A 26,779-nucleotide genomic window follows, 5' to 3' on the forward strand; every position below is an offset into this window, starting at 1 on the left:
CAGACTACATACACAGGGGCGGATCCAGGAATATTGTAAAGGGGGCGTAACTAATTTTTGGTGCCACTTGCGGGTTTCATTTCATTTTTTTCTTTTTATTTCTTTTGTTTTTTATGATAAATAAAGGGGGGGGGCGTACGCCCCTTGCGGCCCCCTCTGAATCCGCCACTGATACATATATTTTCAAAACATGAAAAACACAATATCAAACTTCTAACATAAGCATTAAACCATTGACTCCATTTATGGCCAAGGTCTTCTTTTTCTTCTTCTTCTTTTTCTTCTTCTTCTTTTGATTAAGTCTGCCTCCTTCAATAAGCTGAAGATTCTTGCAGACTGTGTTAATTACATTATAATACAGTTTATCTACAGATACACACACATAACAAATATGAAGAACAAAGACTAGCCCCTGTGATCAACCGTCAGTCGGTCACGGAATGTTCCCACAGATGGCGCTGCAACAATTTCCGAAAACAGATCACTCCTTATGAAATAAATATGCAATGATACATACATAAAATCCAATTCAACTAGATACATTCGTGTATCAAACAATTTCAAAGCATGAGGAAAGAATGCAGCTTAAACATCGACCAGCAGATTCCTGGATTTCCCCCCGACCCCAAACCCTTGATATTTGACCTCATTAACAAATAATTGTCATCATCATCATCATCATCAGCAGCAGCAGCAGCAGGCATCATCATCATAAAAACACAAAACAAAACAAAACAAAAACAAACATAAACAGCACTTTACGGTCAAGGTTATTGTTTCTCTATCATGACAGGGAGTTATGTTCTCATTCGTCTTACAATATATTCATGGAAAAGATAATTATTCTTATCGATATCCATTTTATTTATTTTCTCTCGAAATCAAGCTTGGCCTAGCTAATTGGAATTATGACTTGAGTGAAATAACGAATTACGATTATTTTCCATGCATTATGCAAGGAAAACTCTTTTAGCGAAAATTTGATTCCATACAGCAAGTAAAAATTATATAGAGTGGAATGTAGACATAGCCATTGAAAAAAAAAAAATCAGACAACTATAAAGATGCGAAACAAACGAACCAACAAAACTGTCCGGAATATAGTTGTACAGTACTTCAAAACGGTAAACCTCGTTTTAGATGAATCTGAGCGCACCTTGCAGATACCATAGAATACGTTACGTAGATTTCTGCAACGCGAATATGGGTGACGGAGTTTCTAGCGTATCTCCTCAATTTACCGACGAAATATGTCGAATGCTAGATGTGCAGCTAGGAAATGACGTCAAGAAACTCTCTTTAGTGGAGGAGCTGTTGCAAAATGCCCGGGAAGAGAAGAAACGAATCGAACAGGAGGTATATTTGTTACTTGATATCAATTTCATACATTATGTAGTCCCATGCCTATTGATTCATGTGGGCCTATGCTTACCATTGTATTACCCACGCATTCTAATTTTAATATGCCTAACGTTAGAACCTAATGTATTGTTAGAAATCACCAACCACCGCTCCCTTCATTCACTCCTGTTTATTTTTCGTCAGTGCATGCAGAGTATGTTGTTGACCGAAAGATCGGTCTGTATCTGTCCGTCGGGGAATGTTCCGCGGAGACTGCGTCTGGCTTCACGGATCCCCTCCGTATACAGACCGAAGTCAATGATTGCGGCTCCTGTGTGGAGCAGTCGCGCACAGATCAAACGTTACGATAAACCAAATTTCAGACAGCTTTTTTACATTCAAACAAGTTTGACATGACATGACACATTATGCAGCAATATTTGGGATACATTTCTCAATTGTGCAATCGAAATACTTACATAAACTCGGGTATAACGCAGAAATTTTATCGATATCGCAACATCGCCGTTCGCAAGCTGTAAGTCGCCATTTTGAATCTGTAAGCCAATCACATGCGAGGTACATGTTTTAGTAAAACAAACACGTAGAAACTAACTCGCATGTGATTGGCTAATAGATTCATAGTGATATTAGTGTATGTTTCTGCAGTTTGAACGTGACGACGCGACAGGCTGTGTTTTACGTTGAAAATTCTACTAAAATGTTGGATTATTCATTAATCTGGTGAGTATAATGTATTCTTAAAAAGCTAATTTCACTATACAAGCTTAAATTTGCCGACCTAGGGCCGTGAATTAGACGCAATCGAGAAGGGTGAGGTACCTCACCCAATTTTCCATAGAGACAGTGGTTAAGAACATCCACACAGCAATGGGTACTGCAACCTTCCGTCTGTCTACGGAGGACAGCGTTAATGGCAAAATATAAAAAGAGTCCTCCGGACAGACGGATCTTTCTGTCTAAGTATGTTGTAGCATCCCCCAACAGTTACGTAGGAAAAACAACCTCAGAAAGAGATTGCGTCAGCAAGAAAACTTTAAAGGCAGTTTTCTGAAAACACTGATTTCCTAGACCACTCAACATGGTCTCATAAATCATCAATATCTCCACAACCAAGTACTTTTATGAGTCGTGCTTTACATAGTATGAAATTAAAGTGGAAGAGTAAGGGAATAATGGCATGCTATTTTCAGAAAATCGACCTCCCTCGACTTTCGGATTCTTTTGTTGTAGCGGGTCACATATGTGTTTAGCAAGGGAGAAAGTGTATAGGACAGATGTTAAGTATTGCCTGCTATGAATGATGTTGTTTCCATCACAGCTGTCCACAGCCAACACTGAGGCTCCGTCTAGAATACAGACCGCCCTCCTTGAAGCCACCACGGCAACAGAGCAACTGGACAAACTGTCATCAGACTACAAGCAAACCAGGCGGTCGGTCACCAGTCATCTGACCCAAGCAGAGCCCATGGTGACCCACTTCGCTGGTCTGACCAGACAGGTGCAGGCTCTGGAGCGGTGCCTTGAGTACATGAAATGGATGGCAATGGTGGAAGAGTTAAGGTTAGCACTATACAAAATTATGACTTTTTCTTCTGAAAGTGTTGATACATTCAGACCTCTACAAAACTACTTTAGGGATGCAGAAGACACTGCCATTGTGAGCAAGTAGTGTTTGTGCACAGGTCCAAGTTGTAAATACATGTACTAGTACCTCCTCCATCCACCCCCTCCCCTCCAGTTAGTTACCAAGCCATGTTTGACTATATCAGCACATATAGTCACTACCTTTACCACTGTACAGCATAGCAGACCCAACTGAGTGATATTTCATACAGATTTTTCAAGTGATGTCACTTTCACTGTGTGAAGCCATCACGGCAGGACAATTATATGTACAGAAAGTATAAAGAAAATTCTACAAAAGTTCATTTTTTATGAAAGGTACACATCCCTCTCATTTGTTGCTGATATATGTTGATGGTAATACTATTCGCCCTGCCTTCTGAGAGAGGCGAGCCAAGTGCTTGTTCAATATGCTAAAAAAATGAAAATATGTCAAATTCTCTTTGTGTTTTCTTTATATCATAGTCCATGTGTGACATCACAAATTGTTGGGAGTTTTCTTATCCAGCAATGGCTGTACTGAAACTAAAACTTCATAACTTTTGAAAATAAATAAGTATTTGTCCAGTTCTCTTCTAGGTTGGGGATTTCAAGTACATCAAAAATCCAATTATGTATGCAAATGGAAGTTATTGTAACAGAGCTTGTTGGTCCCCTGAAATTTTAGCTCCATTGACAATTGGAGCATGAATGGAGATTGATGTCATCCATATTGTATTCTATTAGTCTGCATTCATTTCTTATGATGCACACTTCATTTACAATGTACTCTCAATTTCTAAGACATAGATTCACCATCAAAGGCGTCAATGAACACATCACATTTTAGTAATCCTTTTGCACTGTGCTGGCTGCCCAGCACTTTTTAGTTTATCGTAAATATGGAAGCTTTTATGCACTAGATTTTTGTGCCATGAACGTCAGTCTTTGTGAACTTCAACTTGGCCTGTCTGTTTTTTTACTGGTGAGAATATTTCTGTCCATACTGCAGTATCTCCCAAACTTAATATCTGTGTTCACATTTGGTGCCAATTAAGCAGAACACAAAATTTGCACATATTTCTAGACTGTGACATGTTCTACAAGTATATCTACAATAAGTACTGATTATGACTCTGAGTTTAATTTTCCATAATGCCCTATATGAAAGTCGATCACTTCAAATAGTACTACTACCTTAAGGATGAATGTCATTGCACACCAATGCATGCTTTGTGAACTGTCCAGTGGGTTAGATTAGGGCCCTGTTGCATGACAGAGAGATATGTTTACCAGAAAAGATAATCTACACAGCTGAATTTAAGAATATGGAATATCGTCATGTAATTTCATAACTAATAGGACCTGTGTTTTGACCATTTTAGTCCAGACCTAGATTTGTGTAACAGGGCCAGATTATGTCTGCTTGTCAACTTTCTGACACCTGTACTATGTCTGTGTGATAGAAGTAGTTGCTCTTATCACCAGAATGACCATAGTTTCCTGTGATGCATTTGTACATTGTCTCGTGTAGATCTGTACAGAATGCTCTGTATGTAAGTACAAAGTTTGTAACACAGTTTTCTCTTCTCTTTTTCCTCTCCCTCCTTCCCTTCCTTCCATGGAATGCATCGATCACTGCTGGCATTGTTTCTTCGCCTCGTTTCATCTTCACTCTTGCCAACGCTCTGTTTGTGTTGCTGTTATTCTTCTCCATTGAATGGAATGTCGAGTATTCTTGTCCTGCATGTCTGAAATATCTACATGGCCTTGAGACTACTTTTTCTCTCCTTGCTCAATAATTCTTTGCATCTTGTCCTCAATGTTGCTGCAATTAAATCACCATTAAAATGATTGTCAACATCATGAATTTGATTTTACAAAAGGTATCCTTAATGTGTTGTAATGTTATCCCTTTATGATACAATTGTATGTTCTGAATTTTGTTGCTGCCCATTATATGAAGAGGATATATGCACTACTCTCTGTGTATGTGTGTTCTATTTCAATATCATAAACCATGTGGTATTGTCTTTTTATCCATATACGTTGTATGTATTGTGTTGATGTCATGAATGGAAACAAATTTGCAAACTTTACTTGCAACAAAATTCAAAATATTTGCCTTATCATGTCATCTGTCATTTCATTTTCACCTTAACCCAATCTTACGCACATAATGTCATTGACGTAACTGGATTTATTTTTGTGCTGTTTCTACAAGGCGTCAATCTTTCTTCTCATTGCCATACCACCCAACTCTCCTTCCTTCCATACATTCATTTATTCATCCATCCATCCATCCATCCATCCATCCATCTATCCATCTACCACTCCACTCATCAACTTCAATCACCTAAACAGCACTGAAATTCAAGGCTCTCTACTGGTCAACTCAGCCCCATTTGCCTTGTTCCACAGTTCCGCCGTGCAGCAGTCCCTGTCGGCCAGTGCCATGCCCAGTGCCGTGGAGCACTTTGCCAAGCTGGCCCAGGTCAGCCAGTCCCTACAGGGCTCAGTGTGCCACAACCTGGTGGACTTTGTGGACAGGACTGTACTCTTCTGGTACAAGATACTCAAGGAGAAACTGGCAGGGTGAGAGTGATTGGAAGTGTGGCATTACCCTAAAAATTAACTTTATGACATGAAAGAGCACCTAAAGAGTTATCCCAAATATGATACTCATTGTTTATCAATTTCCTCCATAATTTGTAGAAAACAATTTTATGTCACATATTAACCTTTTCCATACTGAATTCTGAAATGCCCATAGACTTAATACACAGGCCACCAGGTTTCTGTATAGAATGGGTTACAAAGTACCTGTAAGTTTGTTCCCAGATGAACTCCATAAAAGCCCTTCTTGTGTCTGTGTCTGCTCATTGCAGCTGTTTTGAAATAATCCAAGCTGTGCAATTGCAAATGTTAAACACGGCATGCATGCTACAGACCATACATCCGCTTCCATTGCATCTCGCCTTAGTACAGTAACAAAGATATGCATTTTATAAGACGTGTGTAACAAATCCCACTTTCAGAAAACATTGGAACAATGCTCTTCCATGTGACAAAGTTAATTATCAGGGTATTGATACACTTTTAAGCTCTGGAATAAAACTAGGGCTGGTTTTCTCTAGACAACATGGGTTGGGTAGCTATACTGTAAATCCTTCCAAATTTTTGTGCCTCCGCCACGAAGTGTCACCGGAGGCATTATTAACTTTTGCACTCTTGTATGCATGGTAGTAATGGTAAATTATTTCTTTTGTCCTATTTTGCCTAGCTCTTTGGTGTTAGTTCTGACCTCCATTAGAGCACAACCATTATTATCATCTTCATAGTGCTAGATACAAGTACCCACTTTATATACACCTGGGGACCGTTTCATGAAACTTTTTGTCAGTGATTTGCACTGACAACTGTTAAAAGCTACTGAAATCTTTGCGTCTGATTGGCTGATAGCAAATTTGTCAGTGAAAACCTCCGACGAACTCGTTGATGAAACGCCCCCCTGGTCACTGTTTCATGAAAGTTGTCAGTCTCTGACAATCACCATAGTAACAGTCAGTGACCAAAGCTTCACAGCCAATCAAAACCAAGGATTCTACTGAAATTGTCAGAGACTGACAACTCGTCAGAGGTGACAACTTTTGTGAAATGCTGTGGAAAGAGCAAATTTTCCACAACGTACGCACTGATTGGGATTTGAGCTTTTGATGTACATGTACATGTACACTGTAAGTGTCCAGAGCAGAATACCACGGCACTCCGATGAAGAGGGTGGATATCATGAATGAATGATACTTTTTATGCAGCTGAGTCGCCGACTCAGATTTTATTTGAATAAAGACCTTTTAATCAATCAATCAATCAAGTGGCCACACAGATGCAGTGCACTTTGTGCTTCAGCCTCCAATTTATGAAATATCAAGAACACCTTTATTCCATGTCCATGGTTCTAGATATATCTTTAAAGCATCAAATTATGATGGGTATTCTAAAGTGGCCCCAAATTGCTTGTAATGCTGAAAGAAGTAGAATAAAATCAAACAAACGATTTTTACAAACTGATGTAATTTCTCAACTGGATACAACTTGATATCCTGTTTTTAATACTGATATGCATACCATGTGTCAGTTGCATTTGTTTAAAGTCTCAGAAATTGTCAGGGCTTTCGAAATTGGACTTACGGCTTTTAGAGGAAAAAGAACATGGCCAAAGGCAAAGTAGACCCAAGATTGTAAGCATGATGAGTGCAGTCTTAAAACCAAAAGTTTGTTTAATGTAATGAAGACAAACAAATATGCCTGATACTACTTCAGCAGGAATGTGTCAGTGTCAGTATGTGAGCTGTGACAATCAATTTTTGTCTGTTTGCTTGCACCAGAGAGTTTGAGGAGGTGTTAAAGTTGCTTGGATGGCCCTTCGTGACTGCTGCTGTCCCAATGCCACCATCATCGACCACCACTGCAGAGCTCAAGACAAAGCTGAACACACTTCTTCGCCAACTTCTCAAACTTCAGCTGCCGTATCTTTTTTTTTTTTTTTTTAAAGCAATGATGTAATAATGTCATCTGTATTTATTTGTATTTGAATTCAGTGCATATTCTCCCTTTTTTAAAAATTATTTTGTGGCGGAGGCATTATGTTTTCAGGTTGTCCGTCTGTCCGCCCGTCCTTCCCTAGCTGTAATGAATTTTGTGGACAGCGTAACTAAAAAACTGTTTGAGGTATCCTACTGAAACTTGGCATGTATATTTATGAGTGGGCGCAGTTGTGCCTATCTACTTTAGGATGCACATGCTCGAGGTCAAAGGTCAAAAGGTCAATGTCATATGCTCAAAATTTCACTATTTTCCCCATATCTATGCAATGCCCAAAGGTATTTTCTTGAAACTTAGTGTATACATGTACAGTTGTATTACCAAATGAAAATTCTCCAAGAAGAGTTTTGGGTCATGAGGTTAAAGGTCAAAGGTCAAAGGTTGAGTGAAAATGTAAAATATCACAAGTTTTTTTTTTTCCATATCTCGCAAATGGTTTGAGGTATTTTCATAGAACTTAGTATATATGCTTGTACTGACTGCCATTGATTATCTAGGGAATTTGGGGGGCATGGGTCAAAGGTCAGAGGTCAAGGTCAACTCCTCAAAATTTCACTATTTCCCCTCATATTTATGCACTGCCTGCAGCATTTTCGTTGAAATTTAATATATATATGTAATACCCAACAGAGATTCTCAGGGAAGTTTCTTGCCTAAAGGTCAAAAGTCAAAGGTCAAGTTAAAGTGCTAAATTTCACTTCCTTCATATCTCGAAAGTGACTGAAGGTATCATCATGAAACTTAGTACATGCATGTTCTACCTGGAGTGACAATGATTCTCCTGGGAATTCTATGGCCATAGAGTCAAAGGTCAAGAGTCAAAGTCCAGGTTACACTATCATTATTTTACTATTTAATACCATTTGTACTGAAATTACACTTTTTCTCCATACCTTGAAAATTACTCTGATGCATAAACTTATAAAAGGGTCAAAAGTCAAGCAAAAATTCTCAAATCCCCAATTACCTGCACTCATAGGCAATCTAGCCATTCATCCAGTTGAATTTCATTCAGGGGAAGTGAACATTCCATACATTTGTGACAAACCTGTTATTTTTATATTTTAACAATTATGCTGTCATCACACATTGTCAAGACGTACTGCACTTATTACATATTGTAGGAGAACCATGCATTATGGCGGAGGCATACCAGTCGCCATAACAACATTTCTAGCTAATAATGTGTTATTTTATATCGTTTGTAACTGTGTTACCTTGATATAGCTGATTCTGGTTGCATGCACTGGTTGGGGAGAAAGACCTTGAGCCTCGGTGATAAAGTTTGCCTTTTCCTCCCCTGGCAACCAGCAGTATGCACCTAGAATCACCACAATCTTTCTATCATGTGATATGATTTTCTGTTTGTATTTTATGTTGAAATGGCAGATAAATGATAATGATAATAATTGGTAACTCCTATGAGCAAGGAAATACAAGTTGGAAAGCATGCTGCCCACCATCTATAAACATTTATCTTGTGTGCATGAATACAAAATTGTGGTGACACAACTTTTGATTGTAATGTCGTTAGAGCTTTGTCAACAATTGGTCATATGTGCAGTACAAACAAAAGTTGCAGTAAGCTACCATTGAACATCAGCCATTTTAGCAATTCCTTTGCTCCATTTGTTAAAAAAAGTTAATGTCAATTTTATGTCCCTCCAAATAAGTGCAGAAAATCCACCATTATATTAATCTTGCTCAACAAAACCCCAGCAATGAACTTTCAGGTACCTGAAACATGGCAAGTGTTATTCTTGTGTGTCTTTGCACCAATATTTTAACAGATGTATGAGCATGTACATTGTAGTAAGGTCAACTCTCTTGAATCATTTAGTATTCATTTAAAAAGATTCAAAATACTTCAAGTATTATCAGTTCTTTCTTTTCATGGCAAAATCAATTCAGTTTTAGCAAAAATCCAAGCTACATGTAGTTGGTTGTGAATGATGGAGTAATTCCCTAATCCTTCATGTTTATCATTTGCCAATCACAGCTGGCATGCTTCTTTCACTATTCAATTCAATTCAATTCAATTCAATTCAATTCAATTTCTTTATTTCCATCAAACAAAAGACGATACCTAGTAGTACGAAGTGTACAAGCAAAAAATAAAGAAAGTACACACTGGAAAGAATATTACTGAATGTATGTGCAAATTGTATGATATGATAAAACAAACAATGCATATTTGTGTGTACAGACATTCTAAAATTGACTGTCAGACAGTAAGAATTAGTAATCCTTGTGGCATTCCAGTGGCCTTTGTTCAAATAGTGTTCAGCATTGATGCATGGGGTAACTTAAATGATTATCAGGTGAGGGATAGGGATAGATCAATGCTGATGAAATGCCAGACAAGTTACAGCTGATGTCAAGAGCACATAAAAGGTTTTAAAAGAAAGTTATATATATATATCACAACTGTTCTGACCTTTATACAATGAAGAAAAAATGTAAGATTGCGTAAAAATCCTTGACATGTTAAATGCAGAGATGCACTTGCAGCGGAAGACAAATCATCTCAAGATTACCTTGTCATCCCTGGCTCCACACCTCTCCTCCTCCCCCTCCAGCTACTCCTACAGCCGCTGAAAAAGAGATTTAAGTATCACTTCTACGGCAAGAAACTCACCAACAGCTTGGACAAGGTCAGTGTGTTGTTGCCTCAAAAGCCACCGAAAATGGTAGCCAAGTGGGAAATTATTCAGTATTTTGGGAACAAAAAAGACCACCTGTGAAAATGATAATGATACAAACGCTTGCAATGTGCCAGTATTCATCGTGAATGGTGACACAACATTTGCTTCTGTGGCAATTGCTCTTGTCTTATTTTCTCCAAGAACTTATGGTTAGGGTTGTGATAGGGTTTTAGGTTTAGTTTGATGTGAGGATTAGGATTAGGGTTAAGATTATGTTTGAGGGTAGAATTTGCTAGGCATTGCATGCAGATACTGTATTTCATGAGAGCAGTTGTCACGGGAGCAAATGTCATTGAACCATCGTGAATAGATGCTCATGGTGCAGAGAAAACATATTGCAAGCATGAAGAGAGATCTGAGAAATAGGATGAAGGAAACGTTTACAGAAATGCTTGTCTAGATCACCAGGTTTTGAATGAAATTTAGTAAGGGAGGACAGATTATGAATGTCTTGTGGGAGTTTATTCCATAGAAGTAGACCAGCATATAAAAGTTATCAATCACCTGAGAATTATGGGTTTATGGCACAGCAAGTGAAGATGACTCTGAAGACGTAAGATTCCTAGAGGGATTGTAAGGGATTATCAAGCTTCAGTTGTGAGAAACAGTTCCATGTAACAAATAGAAAACAAGTAACAACAACTTAGACCTGATTTGACATTGAATGAAATGTGAAAACTTGTCACATTAATAGGAATCTTACTAAAGTTCACCCTCTATGTGCTCTGCTTATTGATTGGCACATGAGCTGATTTATATTCTTTTGCCAATTAGTACAGAAGTCCTCAAATTAGCTGTTGGTGTTTAGGGACCGAAATGTGACCAACCTCTACTGTAGCACAGTGGCTCCTTTGTATACCTGTCACATTGTTTTTACTAGAGTAGTTTGTTCAAACTGACCTATTGCCGAGAGTCGGGGGGGGGGGGGGGATCAGTGGCTGGACAAGTTACGACCAAATGCATGGTGCCAAGCATGTGGAGATGTACGTTGTGGACAAGAAAAGAAGGCCAAAACAAGGTTCAGAACAAGGGCTAAATAAGGGCCAAACCATCAGATCCATCAAGAGACATGATGCATGGATACCCGCAAGATGGAGAAACAAGATAAAATTATTTAGGAATGAATGATACATGTATAGAGATTCTAAACACTTGTGGTGAAACCAGTGGTAGGATGACTTTTGCCAGGATGGCAAAAGATGAGTGAAATGTGTAATTTCTCTCCATTTATTATGCCTACAGCCTGAATGGTACTTCACACAAATCCTCAACTGGATACGAGACCACACAGAATTCCTTGAGCGGACGATTCAACCTATCCTGGATGAAGATGGGACTGCAGTAATTGATGCAAGGGTAAGGGGAGTTATAAATGATACAAGTCCATAAATCTCCCATCCCGTCTCCCATGCCCCACCTGATCTTCCCCTAGACCATCACAGATGATCACGATTTTGATATCAAAAACACACCAGACCCCAGTCCAAAGTTACAATGCACCAGTCTTGAAAAGTGTAATGCTGACATTTCTTACTGAGTGTTAATATGGTAGATGCCATCGTAGAAATAGTGAATAGGCTGTGAAAATATTAGGTTGTGGAAGTACCCTGTACTTTCTTTAATCTGTCTTTAATGACTTTCGAAACAGCACAGAAATGTATTGCAGCACAGGGCTTATCATGAGGGAACAGCCAACGAATAAAAGTTAATTACCCAAGTCAGAGGATTCCAATCACATTTACTGAGTATGAACCGGTACTCTACTATACTTCAAGATTATTTCTCTTCCAAATTTAGAAAGCTGAAAGTAATGATACATCATTGCCCATTCATAAAGAGTATTAAAAGGATAAAAGAACAAAAATCGAAAATAGGATAATTTTAATATGTATGCATTCTATTGCAGTACGTAAGCGTCCCATGAAAAAATATGTGAATCAAATCAAATCAAAATTCAGAAAGCAAATGTCACTAGAAAGAAGCAGAATTGTAGCAGTAGACACAAATGTGTGCATTTTTTATTCAGTTTGTCATTGGTGGTGTATCAAGGTACCAGGATTGCACAGCAGTCACCTGTAAAATGTTTATAACCATTTTGTTCCTTTTTTTTTTTGACTTTTTGTTATTGTTTTCGTAATGATAGACGGAATTCATCCGAGGATTATTGCACCTGGTGGCTGCCAAGTTAAAGCATGATATCCCAGAACTCCTTTTTGATGAGCAGCTCCTGTGCCACACCATTGATGAATTGCTCCTCTTTGACAAAGAGCTGCGGAGTGCGCACTACCCACCCTCACAGCCGGGCTGTCTGCATGTCCTCACTCAAGCAGCCTGCTTTGATCGGTGGATCGGCATTGAAAAACAGAGTAAGCCACTTGGGCAAAGAGATATTATATCAAATTATTAGGACATCACTATATTTGTGGGTATTACAGAAATATCTTTTCAGATATCTGAATGATTCTTGACAAAATCACTGCATAGGGTGGTGATTTGGCTCAGTCAGTAGCGCATCTGCCTCCCAATCCATATGACCTGGGTTTGATTTCCAAGTCTATCTGAGCAATATTGTGTGTAATCATACCATCCCCTATAAAGAGGCATAATACAGAATGCAAAATACATAAAGGAACATGTCCTTGGATAGGACATAAAATGGAGGTCCTTCATTCATTGCAAAAGCAGGGTTTATGATCCTGGTGAAGTGGTCCGCCTCACATCCAACTGGACCCCATGGGAGACCAGCTATTGCACCTGAATATGGGCTATCCAGCCATCTTCTCAAATGGAAGTGAAACAAACAAACATTTATTGGAACTAAACCATTTGCCACCAGTACTATCTTCCTGGCATGTACCGTTCTCCCTGGTAGAATGTCACAACGTTTTTTTATTGTTTTGTGGTTGTACCATGTCACAGAACTTTCATGTTTGCTTTGGATTTCACATTCTCTCTGTGTCTTTTCTGCATGCACAGTTGCGGTACGGAAAGTGGAGACGTTGCTATCTTCGTCATCAGCCTGGGTGTCCCAGTACAAGGACATGATGGAGGCTGATGAGTCAAAAGTTCCTGAGTGTGTAGAGGGATTCATGACTCTCATGTTAGTCATTACAGGTTAGTCAAGCTGCTTCTCTACCTGCAGTGGTTTGTACTGGTGTATGGGGTTGTAAAGCACTAGTAGCTGTTAGAGCACATATATAGGTTTAGCATCCATCACTGATCATACCATGTTACATTTCTATGCCAACCTATTGCCCTAATCCAGCTGTGTGGGTTAATAATTTCACTGAATTCTTGTGTTTGTTGTTGTGTTTTTAGTTAGATAAGCTCTCCGTCTACTCTCAGAGCATTTAGCAGATGAGCTGGTGATGAATGTGGCCTTTCAACTGCAAACTTCATCGTATGTCATTGTGTAGTTATGACACCGTGCATTTGCCTTGTCCACTGCATCCACATAGGATCATTTGTTCATGCATTTGGTTGGTTATTTGTATCCCACAAAAAAATGACGTAATTAATGCAGCAAGTTTAGTAGAACACATCAGCAAAGTTTGAGGAAAACCAAACGCTATTTTGAAAAGTTATGAATTTTCAAAGTTTTGATGCAGCCATGACTGGATGAGAAGACTACTACAGGGCATGATGTCACTGCAGGACAACAGTTAAAAAAAAATATAGAGAGAAATCCACAAAATACATATGTGACCCGCGACAACGGTTTCAGGCAATAGTCGCAAGAGCAAATTCCCTCCTAGTCGGGTACGAAGATTTTGACCTTTATTTTTGTCGATTTTGTTTTTTTGCAGAAATAGAATCCTTGATATGTTTTCTACATCTACACTAAATTTCGTAGCATAAGATTAAGTTTTTCCAAGCGAAAATGGAATTTTAAACACCCTATATCGGATCGCACTTGTCAGTTTCGATCTTCATTCGAACGCTGCGCCAAAGTGCCCATTGTTGCTACGGTGCGGCGTGTTGCGTGTGATTGGCTGGTGGGTCGCACACATTTACACAGTTCGGCTTTCGGAGACACGTCTCGCAGCGTTTCGGGAATGTTTTGTCCACGCGTGCATCTTCCATTGTTGTTGCCACAATAGATACACTCGCTCTGCAGTGTCCGATCTTTGGCTTTTACTATCCAAGCTTTTCTACCGCTATGTTCGACAGCGGAAGTAACACAAAAAGTGAACAGCTACAATGTACACTAACTTCCAACGTAAAAACAGATACATGGGGAACATGGTTTGAACCCATCAGAGTCGCAAATCGCCACACAAATGGTGCAACATGCGATCGAAAACTCACATTTCAATTGCAGCAAAATGACATAATCTTGTAAAAGAAAACATACAATATTCTCAAAAATGTGTTCTCGTAGTAAATGATTATGACAGAAGGTTGACACAAGAGACAGCAGAGGAGAGAAAAGGAGCAGTCATAAATGACCAATATTGATACTGAACGTCAAGATTGCGCCAAACTAAGTAGTTATGTGTGTGTGTGTTTTTTCTATGATGAACACCATCGCACAGTGCTACACATGCATGGCTTGAAAAAAAAAACAATGCGCCACCTGCTCCTGTTATGTGTACACACAGGCGGGGTGTTTGGATGCCATTCGGTAATGTGTGCACCATACGTATACACTCAAACACCAGCAGGTTTGCAATTATCTTACCTGCCATCTTGAAAGACGTAGTGGTAAACAAACCCGAGAGAAACCCATTGTGTTCGGCTCCGCATGCTGAGTTCTGAGGAAGGTGCTAGGGAAATTTGACTCTCTTAGTGAGCCAATCAGAAGGTGCTGTGGTTGATAGAGGCGGAGCTTAATCTCGATTGGCACCATCGTACGGGTGGGTGATTCTCACCTCGCATCGCCGCTCTGACATTGTCTTTGAGCAAGAGGTGAATCTTCAAAGCCTGTTTTCTCGCAATTTTGTCAGGTTAATAAATTAAAAAGTGAATTACATTTCGCTTTATATGCCCACTTACAGTACCGAGGAATACAAGTATTTTACATCAATGCAAAGCTTAAAGGCATAATTTACCATTTGCAGATGAAACAGAACCCAGCATTTAGTGCTTTAAAATAGTTCTAAAATGTGAGTTAGGGGTAGAAACAACCACTGTGAAAATTTGAATCAGTACAATCGATGCTAAGTATTGTTAAATATAGAAAATGTGAACAATAGTTATAATAAAAATGTTTCCAGACTAAACCGTATACCGTTCAGGTTTATTGAGAAAAATACTAACATTTCCTTTAATATATCTTAGGCTTTATTGCAAAACTTTTTATGGGAGGGTGTTTTGTGGTACAAGAGACCTACACATATGCATGAGAGGCGTTATCTTGAACATTTTTCAGATGACTGCTCCCAAAGGTAAACTGGACCTTGAAGAAATGGGCTATGTGATTCGATGAAAAAATGAATTTTCAGAATTCCTGACTTTTGCCTGAAACTGTTGTTGCTGGTCACATATGTTTTAAAGGAAAAGTACATGTTCTCTCGACTTGCCAATGACACATCTTAAGGGTATTTTTATTATTCCCCCTACTTTCTCAGAGAAGGAAAGTCAAGTGCTCTTTCATTATGATAGTAAAATGAAAATATGTTGAATTTTCTCTATTTATCCCGTAGTGATGTCACAAACTGTTGCAGTCTTAGCCAGCAATACTGACACCAAAACTTTAAAAATTCATAACTTTTCAACCAACTGTCCAATTCCAACAATCTTTGCTAATGTGTTTCAGTAATATTGCTGCATCCCCTTAATCATCGTATATTTTGGGGTTTCATTCTCCTTTAGCAGTAGGATATTAACTTGTATCATGTCTCTGTTGTCCATCTCTTTAACCACACCTTAGAGCGCTACAGGTCTCTCGACTCCCCCACCCACCACCTCCGCTTCCTGGACTTGCAGCTTGAGCTCCTGGATGACTTCCGAGTGAGGCTACTCCAGGTCATGAGGCAGGAAGCCTCCAACCCCCTCGGAGACCACTACACGGCCATGCTCAACGGAGTGCACTACATCATCACAGTGCTCTCCGAGTGGTCTGAACAAGTGGTGAGGTCATCATGACCTTTGCTCCCTTTCCTTCTCCCCCCCCCCCCCTCTCCTCCCCCCACACACACATACACACATTCTTGTAAGATGTGTCAACTGAGGATATGATAGTTTCTTCAAGGTATGAGTGCATATTTCATGATTGTTTGTTTTTGAAAATGATTATTTTTCTCTATTATGCTAACTTGAATAAATGAAATTGAAAACCATAAAAAAAATGATATTCAAATTCAGTTTAGTATTTAAAGAATTAGGTAGGCTCCATGTAATGTATAGGCGCATGCACAACAATCGAGGTAACTTGTAAAAATGGTCACATTTCCTCATTTGAAAAGTGTGAAGTGCTATTCGTCTATATGCAGAACAGGCAGGCGCATTATATACCCCTATAAAGGTACATAATTATGTACCCCTAGGGGTAGGGCCTTAAGAGGATGCTTTTTCATTTGGTTTAAATACTCTAAACAAAGGGGCACATAAGCCTGATGTGAAATGTTTCCCTGCTTACCTGGAGTTAAACACTACAATATCCCAAATTGAAGCTGGTTGCCATAACGCACACTATCCACACACATACGCTATTTTGTTCTGGCCATAACTCATGTGCATGCACACTTTCCCGTTGTTAACACCACACACACACACACAGACACACAGACGCACACTTTCTTGAAATGTCATTGGTACAGAGATTTTAGATTTACCAATTTGGTGACATACACACACATAAAGATCCATATCTATCATGTTGATATAGTGTACAATGGCCAAATGAAGACATGTGAATCAAACAGGTAGCAATATCATAAAAACTGAATGTCCCACTTAATGCTATGTATACATTACCGGTGATAGACGTGCCAACTCGCATTTCTTACGCATTTACATGCTCTCAACCCCACATTGTGATTTGTTACATTACTTTTCTGATTGAGGTATCCATAATTTTTCCTGAATGTAAGCTTTTAAGTAATGTATAATTTGTCTTCTCTAATTCCAAAAACCTGTCAGAGAAGTGGGAATAAGCTGGCCACCAGACAAACACAAGTTTGAAAAATATGTGACCCGCTACAACAAAATGATCCTAAAGTTGGGCGAGGTCGATTATTTGAAAATTGCATGACACAATTCCCTAATCTTTCTGCTTTAAATTGATATTTAAACACATCTTATAAAAATAATCGGCTGCAGAGATATCGATGTTTCAAAAAAGAGCATGTCGAGACGTCTGGGAAATCACTGTTTCGAGAAAAGCGCCCTAAAAGTTCTCCTTGCGACGCAATCATGATCAAGGGACACACAAGTCAGTATTCACCTCCGGACAATAGAAGGTAAGCCCTAGCAACCCCCGAAATGTTCATTCAAACACAGCGTCGACGGTCTCCTCACCGACCAATCAGTGACCAGGAGGCCAGGAGAAGTGGCTGGGCATAGCGCACCCCGCCAGCACGCACCAGTCGACTGGGCAGTGTGCGAGCTTCACGCTTCGGTTAGCGGCAAGCAGCAAACTGACCAATGAGATCACTCTGGCCGTTGTTAGGGGCGGAGCCTATGTGTGGCGCTTAATCCAAATGTTCGAACCAGTTTCTGCTTCGTTGAAACGCCAAAAAAACATGGCCTAGAAAAACGCTATTTTTTAGTCTTTCCTTCCATCATTTTGCTTCAAAATTTAGACAGATGATAGAAGACATGTCAGACTTTAATAATATGTCAAATTCAGAAAATCGTAAGTTTTGACCAATTTTGATGCTCTGACTTCAAAACTCGATTTTCACAGCTTCGACCGTGCGCGACTTTAGGACCATTTTGTTGTAGCGGGTCACATATATATACAGTCAAACCTGTCTTAGCGGCCACCTGTCTATAGCGGCCACCTGTCTACAGCGGCCACTGAAAAATCCCCCCGAGAGAAAAGCCCTGTTAAAGACCCTGTGTATAGCGGCCACCTGTCTAACGCGGCCAGCGGCCACAAATTTTGTTTCCCGCGGTAGATTTTAACCTGTCTATAGCGGCCACAGAGCCGGTAATTCAGCATGTTTTTCTGATTTGTGGCCGTGCCAGACATTTATGGGCAACGTTCAGTGATCGCCACCGCTGCATTCATCACTTACTCAGTCATAATAATGCACTAGTGTAAAGCTTTCTTCACGACTGTACACATGCTACTGTGCAACAATTTCATAAACACCGGCATTGTTCAATGCATGAAATACACGTGTGTATACTTACGCATAGTACATTATGTACATTAAATACTTATCGACGTATCCAACGATGATATATGTACATGTAAAGGCAATGCACATTAAGTTGGATTACCTGTCTATAGCGGCCACCTGTCTATAACGGCCACTTTTTTCGTTTCCCTCGGGTGGCCGCTATAGACAGGTTTGACTGTATATATTTTTCATATTTAGACGTGGTCAGGCGTTCAGGAGATTTTGACATTGAAAAACTGTCGGTCAGTTCAAAACGCTATAGCAACATGCTTCATATGAACTGAAATAGTTTGTATTTCAAAACACTGCTACGCTTTGAAATTTAAACGAAAGATGTGGCAAAATCTCCATTTCTGGTACTGTTGACTCCCATTACATGTATAACAAAGTCCTCGGGACTGGCAGTTGTCTTTTGTATATCAAAGATAAATTGAAATTGAAGAAATAAACAATAAAAAACATAGAGCGGATAATCTTGCAGCCTAAACATTTACTTTGTTATAACTGGAATTTTGTTATAACCATATTCATTTTAACAGGAGTACACTGTATGTAGCCTGCATGGTTCGTATAACATTAAGTTTAGGAGAACGATATGTGTTTGCATGTCATACTTGATAGAGTCAGTTACCATTTGGCTCACTTCATATGAATTCAATCGTTCCTTTGTGATTTTGCACTGCATTTTATGCAATAGTCATTAATCTTCTTCTTGTTCTTCTTCTGGAACAAATTATCGTATTTAGCAAACTGTTGTACACACATGTGTACGTACTGTGTGATAACAAAGCACATGGAGAGTAATGGAAATAGGGCTGTCTTGTAGGTAGCATGATGAGTTGTTTCTTTGTTGGAGATTGTGTTTCCATTCAATGACATCAACAAGAAGTCACACTTTTTTTTTTAAATGTCAGACAGTCACCTTGTAACCCATTCCACATCCTTTCGTCCTCCTTCTCCATTAGTTCTTTCTTCAGCTGCAATACTTTTCCAAAGAGCAGGCTCGCATGGAGAGGCTCAACGCCCAGCTAGCCGAGGGAAAATCCCCAAGTCTGCCCACGGTAAGGGGAGTCCTACATCTGCACAGCTGTAGATGTTATTTCAGACAGTGTCACTTCCTTTCATGTTTGAAAAAGACGACGCACATGATAGTTATTGATTGAGTTCACATCCTGTGACCTAGGTAATACGCTGGAGAGCATTCAATCGATACAGTGTGGTGGAAATGTAGTAGAATAAATATTTGTTATCAGTGGTTTTGTTTTTGAAGATTTTAGTCATTTCATTGATAGTAAAAAATGATTACAAAGTAATGATTATATTTTACTGATATTGTTCTTACATATCACTTATTATCTTTGCATGATAATGTTTTTCAACGTTATTACTGTCATTGTTGGGATTATTATCATCATCACCATGATCATTACATTTATTGATATTGATATTTTTTATGGTCATTACATATATTAATTTTGATTTTTTTGATGTAATTATCATTATCACCATTCGTATTATCATCCTATGATTATTGATGTAATCTGTACTTACATGTAGCTCCTGGATGAGAGTCCCACTGAGGCACTGTCAGGGACAGTGTTTGATGAGATCCTCTCCCTCTTTGAGCTACTCCGGGAAGACATGGCTGCCACCATAGAGAAGACCGTTGTCATGGAGATCAAGGAGAAGGCCAGATACTACCAAAAAGAGAAGTAAGTGGGATCAGGGGCTTCTTCTATGAGAACCTCACTACTTTAAGTCATACAATGTGTTTTGCCTGGTGTGGAATATCCAGGGCACCATTTCATGAAAGTTGTCAACCCTTACAAGTTGCCTGTCTCTTACAATTTCAGTAAAATCCTTGGTTTTGATTGGCTGAGAAGCTCTGTTCACTGACTGTTACTGTGGTAATCGTCAGAGACTGATAACTTGTCAGGGCTGGCAACTGTTAAGAAACGGTGCGGTGAAGTTGATGCAAATCATCACAGAATCCATGTACGGGATATCCCGTAGTTTTAAAAAGCGCATGCAACCATTCGTTTCAGAATTGTTTTGAATGCTGTCATTGCTGAATGAATAAAATGCTAGTGATTCATACAATCATGTAAATACAGACACTTTTCTCCTCTGTAAAATGATACATAATTTGCCGTATTTCATGTTATGTTTTCCAGCAAGGAGCAGTTTTTTTGACAGCAATCAGTTTGAATGCACTCATATGAAAAAAAAAAAAAAACCAAAAAAAAAAAAAAAAAAAACCCCAGAAAATGTGCTGGCCTCCTTTGTTTGTGCACATTATACAATGCGTGCACTGGCCTGATTTGGGATAATAGCATCATGTCCTTAGCTGAGAAAATAAATACCACTTGCGGTGTATTTAAAGATGAATGCCACTGGAGGTATTTAAAAATAAACACCACTTGTGAGGAGCTGTTGTGGCTCAGGAGATAAGACCATGGAATGTCAAACCATGAGGGTGCTGTTGTGAGTTCCATATCTGCAGTGGATCTGGCCCTAGGCAAGGCGCTTTATTTTTGGTGTCCAGCCCTTCAGAGGGGACTTAGAGGAATGGTATAGTTTTGGTTGAGATGGGGCTTCAGGTTTCCAGCTTTTCAGGGAGATTATGAGAAACCTATTATGAAATATTGAAGAGCATACAATTCTAAGAGGAATTCAAAGTTTATTTGATGATAATTAGTTGTGAAATGGCTGAGATATCCAAAAACAAAGAGCTCCTAATAAAAGGGGGACACACCTTTTGTTTGGACCACTTTGTTATCCTATATTTTGATATTTTAGCCATTTCAAAACTGATCTTCATCAAGTAAACTTTTAATTCCTCATAGAATTGTCTGCTCTTTAGTATTTCATGTAAGTGGTCTCTGGTCATCTCGCAAAAATTAAAAATCTGAATCCCCCTATCTCAACCAAAACTATACCATCCCTTTAAATAGTTGTGGGTTCCATTGTTGCATTCATTGCTTCCATAGTGGCCTAATGAAATCAATCAAATCAGTTCAGTCTAATTTTCTTTTCGTTTCTCAACTTTCTAAAATATGAGTTTCACATGCATAAATCATGAACGAGCCATCAAATAAGCCTTCCCTTCCCCATTTTTTGTTTTTTGTTTTTGTTTGCGTGGTAAAGATTCCAGAAGTGATTGTGGTTAGGATTCTCACTACTCCTCATTGCAAGCTAGAAATCTGGTAGAGTGTATTCATTTATTCTGAAGGGGTAGATGACTTCAAATACATTTGTAAACACACACATGGGGTGAAAAAAAGGAAGTATTTTCCTGCAAGGATCAAAAGAACTGGTACAAATATGAATGTTGCCTAATGAGCCTTTGGGACTGAGGCCCTCTATTGTTGTTACTATTACATTTGTCACAGAGAGAGAGAGAGAGAGAGAGAGACAGATAGACAGAGATAGAGACAAGTTTAGTGAGAATTGTTAAAAGAGAAAGAAAAAGTTAGAATGTGGAACTGCAGAACATTGAATCACATATTTTTTTTTTTTTTCAGAATAGAATTACTTCGTCGTAAAGTTTGTATTGACAGTAAAGATTCATTCTAGTATTAAAGCACACATTCAAAGAGAAGCCTAAAATATGGAAATTTAGACTTCAGTGGAAAACTCAGAACTTATAGTATGTTATGAAGTGTTGTTCTTTGTCAGTGGGGGTGCTTTGTGAGTGTAAGATTCATAGGTTGTTTGAAAGCATGTACATGAAAAGACACATCTTCAGTTTGAGAAATATGAAAACACAAAAGATGTACTTAGGTATGAGTCCTCTCAATATCTCTATATTATACAAATAGAGAGTGGTCACGCATGTGATAGTTCATCTTTCACCAAGTGTGAAATTTGGTTCCACTGCATGAGTTCATTCTATACACTATAAATTGTATTATATGTCACATGATTAGCAATTGACCAATTGGACAGCTAGAATCTTTTTAGGTGTGGTATAGAAATGTCTTGTTCTTGACTGAATTATAAATTTCTTTCAACAGGTGGTTTTCCATGCCTTCTGCAAAAGACTACATCTTGCCTGCACTGTCTGTGACAGCTTGTGACATGCTGCAGAGTCTGAAAGAGAGACTACACCTAATACGAGACCAACTCACTTTCTATCTCTTCGACAAGTTGTGGCAAGGCATCGCTGGCAAACTAAACAAATTCATCTTCCAGGAGGTAAATGGCGTTATTTTTACTTCAAACAATAAAGATAAATACTGTGTTTGCATCAGAATTTATTCTTTGGTATGCAAGTGCCTATACTCAGTGTGCCACAAGACTGTGCCATAGAAATCTATTTTGTGTTAATGTGTTTGTCAAAGTGATGCACTGATCAATACTATATGAAGGTCATATCTTCTTTATCAAGGTGTCAAAGACACAAAAATCAATTTTGACCTTGTGGAAACAAGCTTGTTATGTGAGTGCTTTTATTTGTTTCTTCCGTCATTTTATATATACATATATTTTGTTCGTAATGATTCTAATGACTACTTTAACATGATTACAGTACCCCATCTTGTTACTGTTTTTGCCTCAGAAGGACATGTATAGCTTCCACCAATCTAAATTTAGTGCCTAAAGTAAATGTCAAAACAAAATCATTACAACTAATTGTGGGTAAATGACAAAAACAGGGCACAATTTTCTAATCAGTTGCCTTTGTTATGTCACATTAAAGAGTTTATAAATATCTGTCTTTCAGCTAATGTTTATGTTCACTGAGGCTCTAATCAGCAGTGATAAAAATAACATGCAAAATGAAAGCACAGGCAATGAAATAACCCATGTTATTGTCGCTGATGAACACTGTATGTTTGTTCATGTCAGCTTCACTTTTTCCAAGCATTGTTTGTATGGTAATCTCTGATTTTCTCTTTGAAAAAAGAAAATGATCTCATCTATATGTTAGTGACAATTTGTCTCCAAGTTCATGTGTGTACAGTTGGCATTACATATTTTCTTCAATAGTTGGCCACAAGAAAATGAAACTGTACCATAACTCTGATAGGATTTTCATGCAGTGTCCATGTCTATAAGTGACAAAATGACCTCTTCCTTCCGACATATTGAATCCTCACAGACTTTAAAGGTAAAATATAGTTCTCAGAAGGACTCAAACCAAATCTAACACCATTGGGAATTTCTTTTATACAATACTATATACAGAAAGGTCCTACTAAGAAACTTGTCTCACTAGCGGCAGTCACACTGGCAAAAGTTTAAGATTGCTATTTTTAGGATCTCAATGATTTGCCAGTGTGACTGCAAACTTCATCGCTAAACGTCTCCTGAAACTTCCCACTCTAACTGGGGGTATTTCCCCCACCCCTGCCAAACTTCTTGATCTCTTGCCAGTGTGAAGGCTAGCAACTAAAACTTTGCAAAGTTTGTCATGTGACCAGTCCACCATCTTTTTGCAGACGGTGTCTCTGAAGCCCACGGTCATTGTGAGGAACAGGAGTGTATTGTTCAGTCACAATCATTCTTTCTTTTTTCTTGCACACGCACACTAGTGACCCAAACTTCTCGATCCAAAAGTCGAGAGGTTTGGCTGCCAGTCTGAATGGACGACAAAAGGTTGCGAAGACTTTGTCATCTTAAACTTAAAGATCTTTTGTCAGTGTGACTGTGGCTGTTGATGCAGTTTGCCGTATGATAAGTTGTTTTGAATTTTGTGAGATAAAAATTGTGAAATAATCTAGATTACCGGATAACTGTAGAGTACCAGACCCTCCCTGTTCAGTATTGTGTATTAAAAATAAAACACTACATGATGATCGATCATGCCCTAGCAGCTGTAGTATATTCTTACAAGCTGTATGCAATTAACACCCACACAAAGATTGATGGATACAGCTACATGTATGGCCCAATTTGTAATTGATCATAAAACGTTACATGACAACCATGATGATTGGATATGTTTCTCATATTGCAATGTTTTTTGCATGTCTTTTTGGCTAACATTTTGCATTTTTGTCATTACCCGTGCTGAAATCAAGTTATAACAGTAATATTTCATACATGTCAGTATACGTGATTGTGTTGTATCCATTTTAGGGCAAAATTGGCAGTTTCTGCAGGCATATGGAAACCATGTTTTATCTTTTAAAGGAAATCACGAGATTCTAGAAGACAATGGCATAAGACTATATGTGCTCTGAGTGCTGATTGGCACAGAAAACCCCATAGCACTGTCTTAGTGTGCACACTGCCTAAAGCCCATGGCAGACAAAGGCTTAAAAAGCCTAGTGATGGATATATATATCACTTGTTCACAAAACCAACAAAAGTCGCCAGACATGGATTTATATTGAAGAGCAGATATTGAAAGAGCAAACTTTATGCTTTATAATGATGTATACCTCAATTCAAATGGAGTCTCCTAACCTTTCTAAATATCGGAAAGAAAGCACGCGCTCCAGAAAAGTGTGAACCGAGAAAAGAGGCTCTGAAGTACAGAGTCTTTTCAAGTACTTAATCTTCACCAAACTGTGCTAGCTGTGTGATGAATGGGACAAAAAACAGGATGTAAACCACTGGAGCAACAACAATGAAGAGATTATCAGATTAACCCTATTCTAACTGGGGGGGGTCAATTTGACCACCCCTCGACGTTTCACGCCACGATTTCGCAATGCGCACAATTTTGCTGCGTCGTTTCATGACTTTTTTCATTGAAGTCTCCCGCATATTTAAGACCAAATTTGCGACGTCCGGGTACACCATTTTGAAGTTACGTAATGTTTTGCATATGCATGTCAACCAAAAAACAGCTCAAATTCATGATATCGTGTGCAAATCCAATGCAAATTGTGTTTTTTGGTTTAATTGATATAAATTAGATTATTTCAACTTTTAACCATTGAAATTAATCAATTCTAGTGTAGATAAGCCTGAAAAAGTGCCTGCAACAAATTTTGGCAAAAAAACAATAGAAAACAATAGGTCGAAAAAACAATAAAATATATAAGAAATTAACAAAACAATAAAAAACAAAAGAAACTGATTTCAATTGTGCTATTTTTTTACACGAAAATTGTTTGATGTGTCTTGAGGAATTCTGACACAAAAATTTAGCAATCCTCCAGTCTTTTTAATGGTGTTATAGGTGAAAATATGATTTCATGCACAAATTTGCATAATTAATTTATTAAAAATAGAAAGCCAATATTTTTCTATTGTATGACCATGTAATCTTGTAGTTGACATCCAGCTCTATCTTCAGGCAAAATTTCGCGGTGATTGCGCGATCGGCGCCCGAGATCTGAAGGGGGGTCAAAATACCCCCCCCCCCCAGTAAAAACTTGGTCTCAAATAGCCCAGTTAGAATAGGGTTAAGCTGAAATTGAGCATGCTTTATCAACATATTCTGTCCAAGATTAATGCCAACTTTCAAAGCAGTAGCATTATCCTTTCTAAAGTTATTGGAGTTGAAATTGAAGAGTGTGTACAAGATGTTAAACAAGTATAAAACACACCTAATTACCGTATTCTACAAAAAAAAAAAGTGTTTGAGAAAACCTGTGAAAGACACAATTTCTTGTTCATTTTGTGATCCCAAACTTTAGCATAATGTAGAAGAAGACTTGCTCTTTCAGAAAATATGAAAGACTCAAGATTTGCTAGGTTGACCAGTTTCACCTATTTTCAGTCCTCACACAAAATCAGCACATGCGAATTTTAGTTGGTTTTGTGATACAAGGTCACATATATCACTTGTTCACTCAAATGTGGGAGCTCATTGTCCCTTGTGTTCAAATTCACAGGACAAGAAATGTTGGAGTTGGTCACTTATTGTTCTGTGTTGTTGACTGGCAGGTAATTTTGACGAGTCAGTTCAATGAGGGCGGAGCAGCGCAGATTCATTTTGACATGACTAAGGGTCTGTTCCCGCTCTTCGGTGAATTCACGCAGCGACCAGAGAACTTCTTCAAGGAGTAAGTACACCTATTCAATAGAAAAGAACTGCAACTGATTAACAATTGTCTCCAGGGAGATTACTAGCTGTTTTATCTATTCATGTATCATTATCATTATTATTATTATTATTTTTTTTTTGCAGAGCGATATTCTCATTCTCATTTGGTTGCTGATTCTTAATCAGAATCCAACCACTTGCGAAATTGTCTTGCAAGTCCCAATTCACAAAATGTTAATCTGGTGAAATGTTTGGTGTTTGCTGTG

At 38.5% G+C, this 26,779-nt stretch overlaps 1 protein-coding gene across 2 annotated transcripts; it reads left to right on the plus strand.

Moving 5' to 3' along the window:
* Positions 1-1,188: 1,188 nt before the first annotated feature.
* Positions 1,189-26,536, plus strand: LOC139735963 (RAD50-interacting protein 1-like). Of its 2 annotated transcripts, none has more exons than XM_071646716.1 (13): positions 1,189-1,356; positions 2,684-2,925; positions 5,332-5,562; positions 7,356-7,496; positions 10,070-10,226; positions 11,520-11,633; positions 12,421-12,643; positions 13,254-13,391; positions 16,150-16,349; positions 19,534-19,629; positions 20,126-20,280; positions 22,585-22,765; positions 26,414-26,536. In XM_071646716.1, exons 1-13 carry the CDS (start codon positions 1,204-1,206, stop codon positions 26,534-26,536), a joined length of 2,154 nt encoding a protein of 717 aa, XP_071502817.1. In that variant the 5' UTR covers positions 1,189-1,203. The 2 variants fall into 2 exon arrangements, with proteins under 2 accessions (XP_071502817.1, XP_071502819.1); XM_071646718.1 differs by having other exon boundaries at positions 5,389-5,562.
* The last annotated feature ends 243 nt before the right edge of the window (positions 26,537-26,779 follow it).

The sequence above is a fragment of the Diadema antillarum genome, unplaced genomic scaffold (genome assembly GCF_040938485.1).
Source record: "Diadema antillarum isolate AM-2024a unplaced genomic scaffold, OU_Dant_1.0 seq00000615_RagTag, whole genome shotgun sequence".
In the NCBI taxonomy this organism is placed as follows: Eukaryota; Metazoa; Echinodermata; class Echinoidea; order Diadematoida; family Diadematidae; genus Diadema; species Diadema antillarum.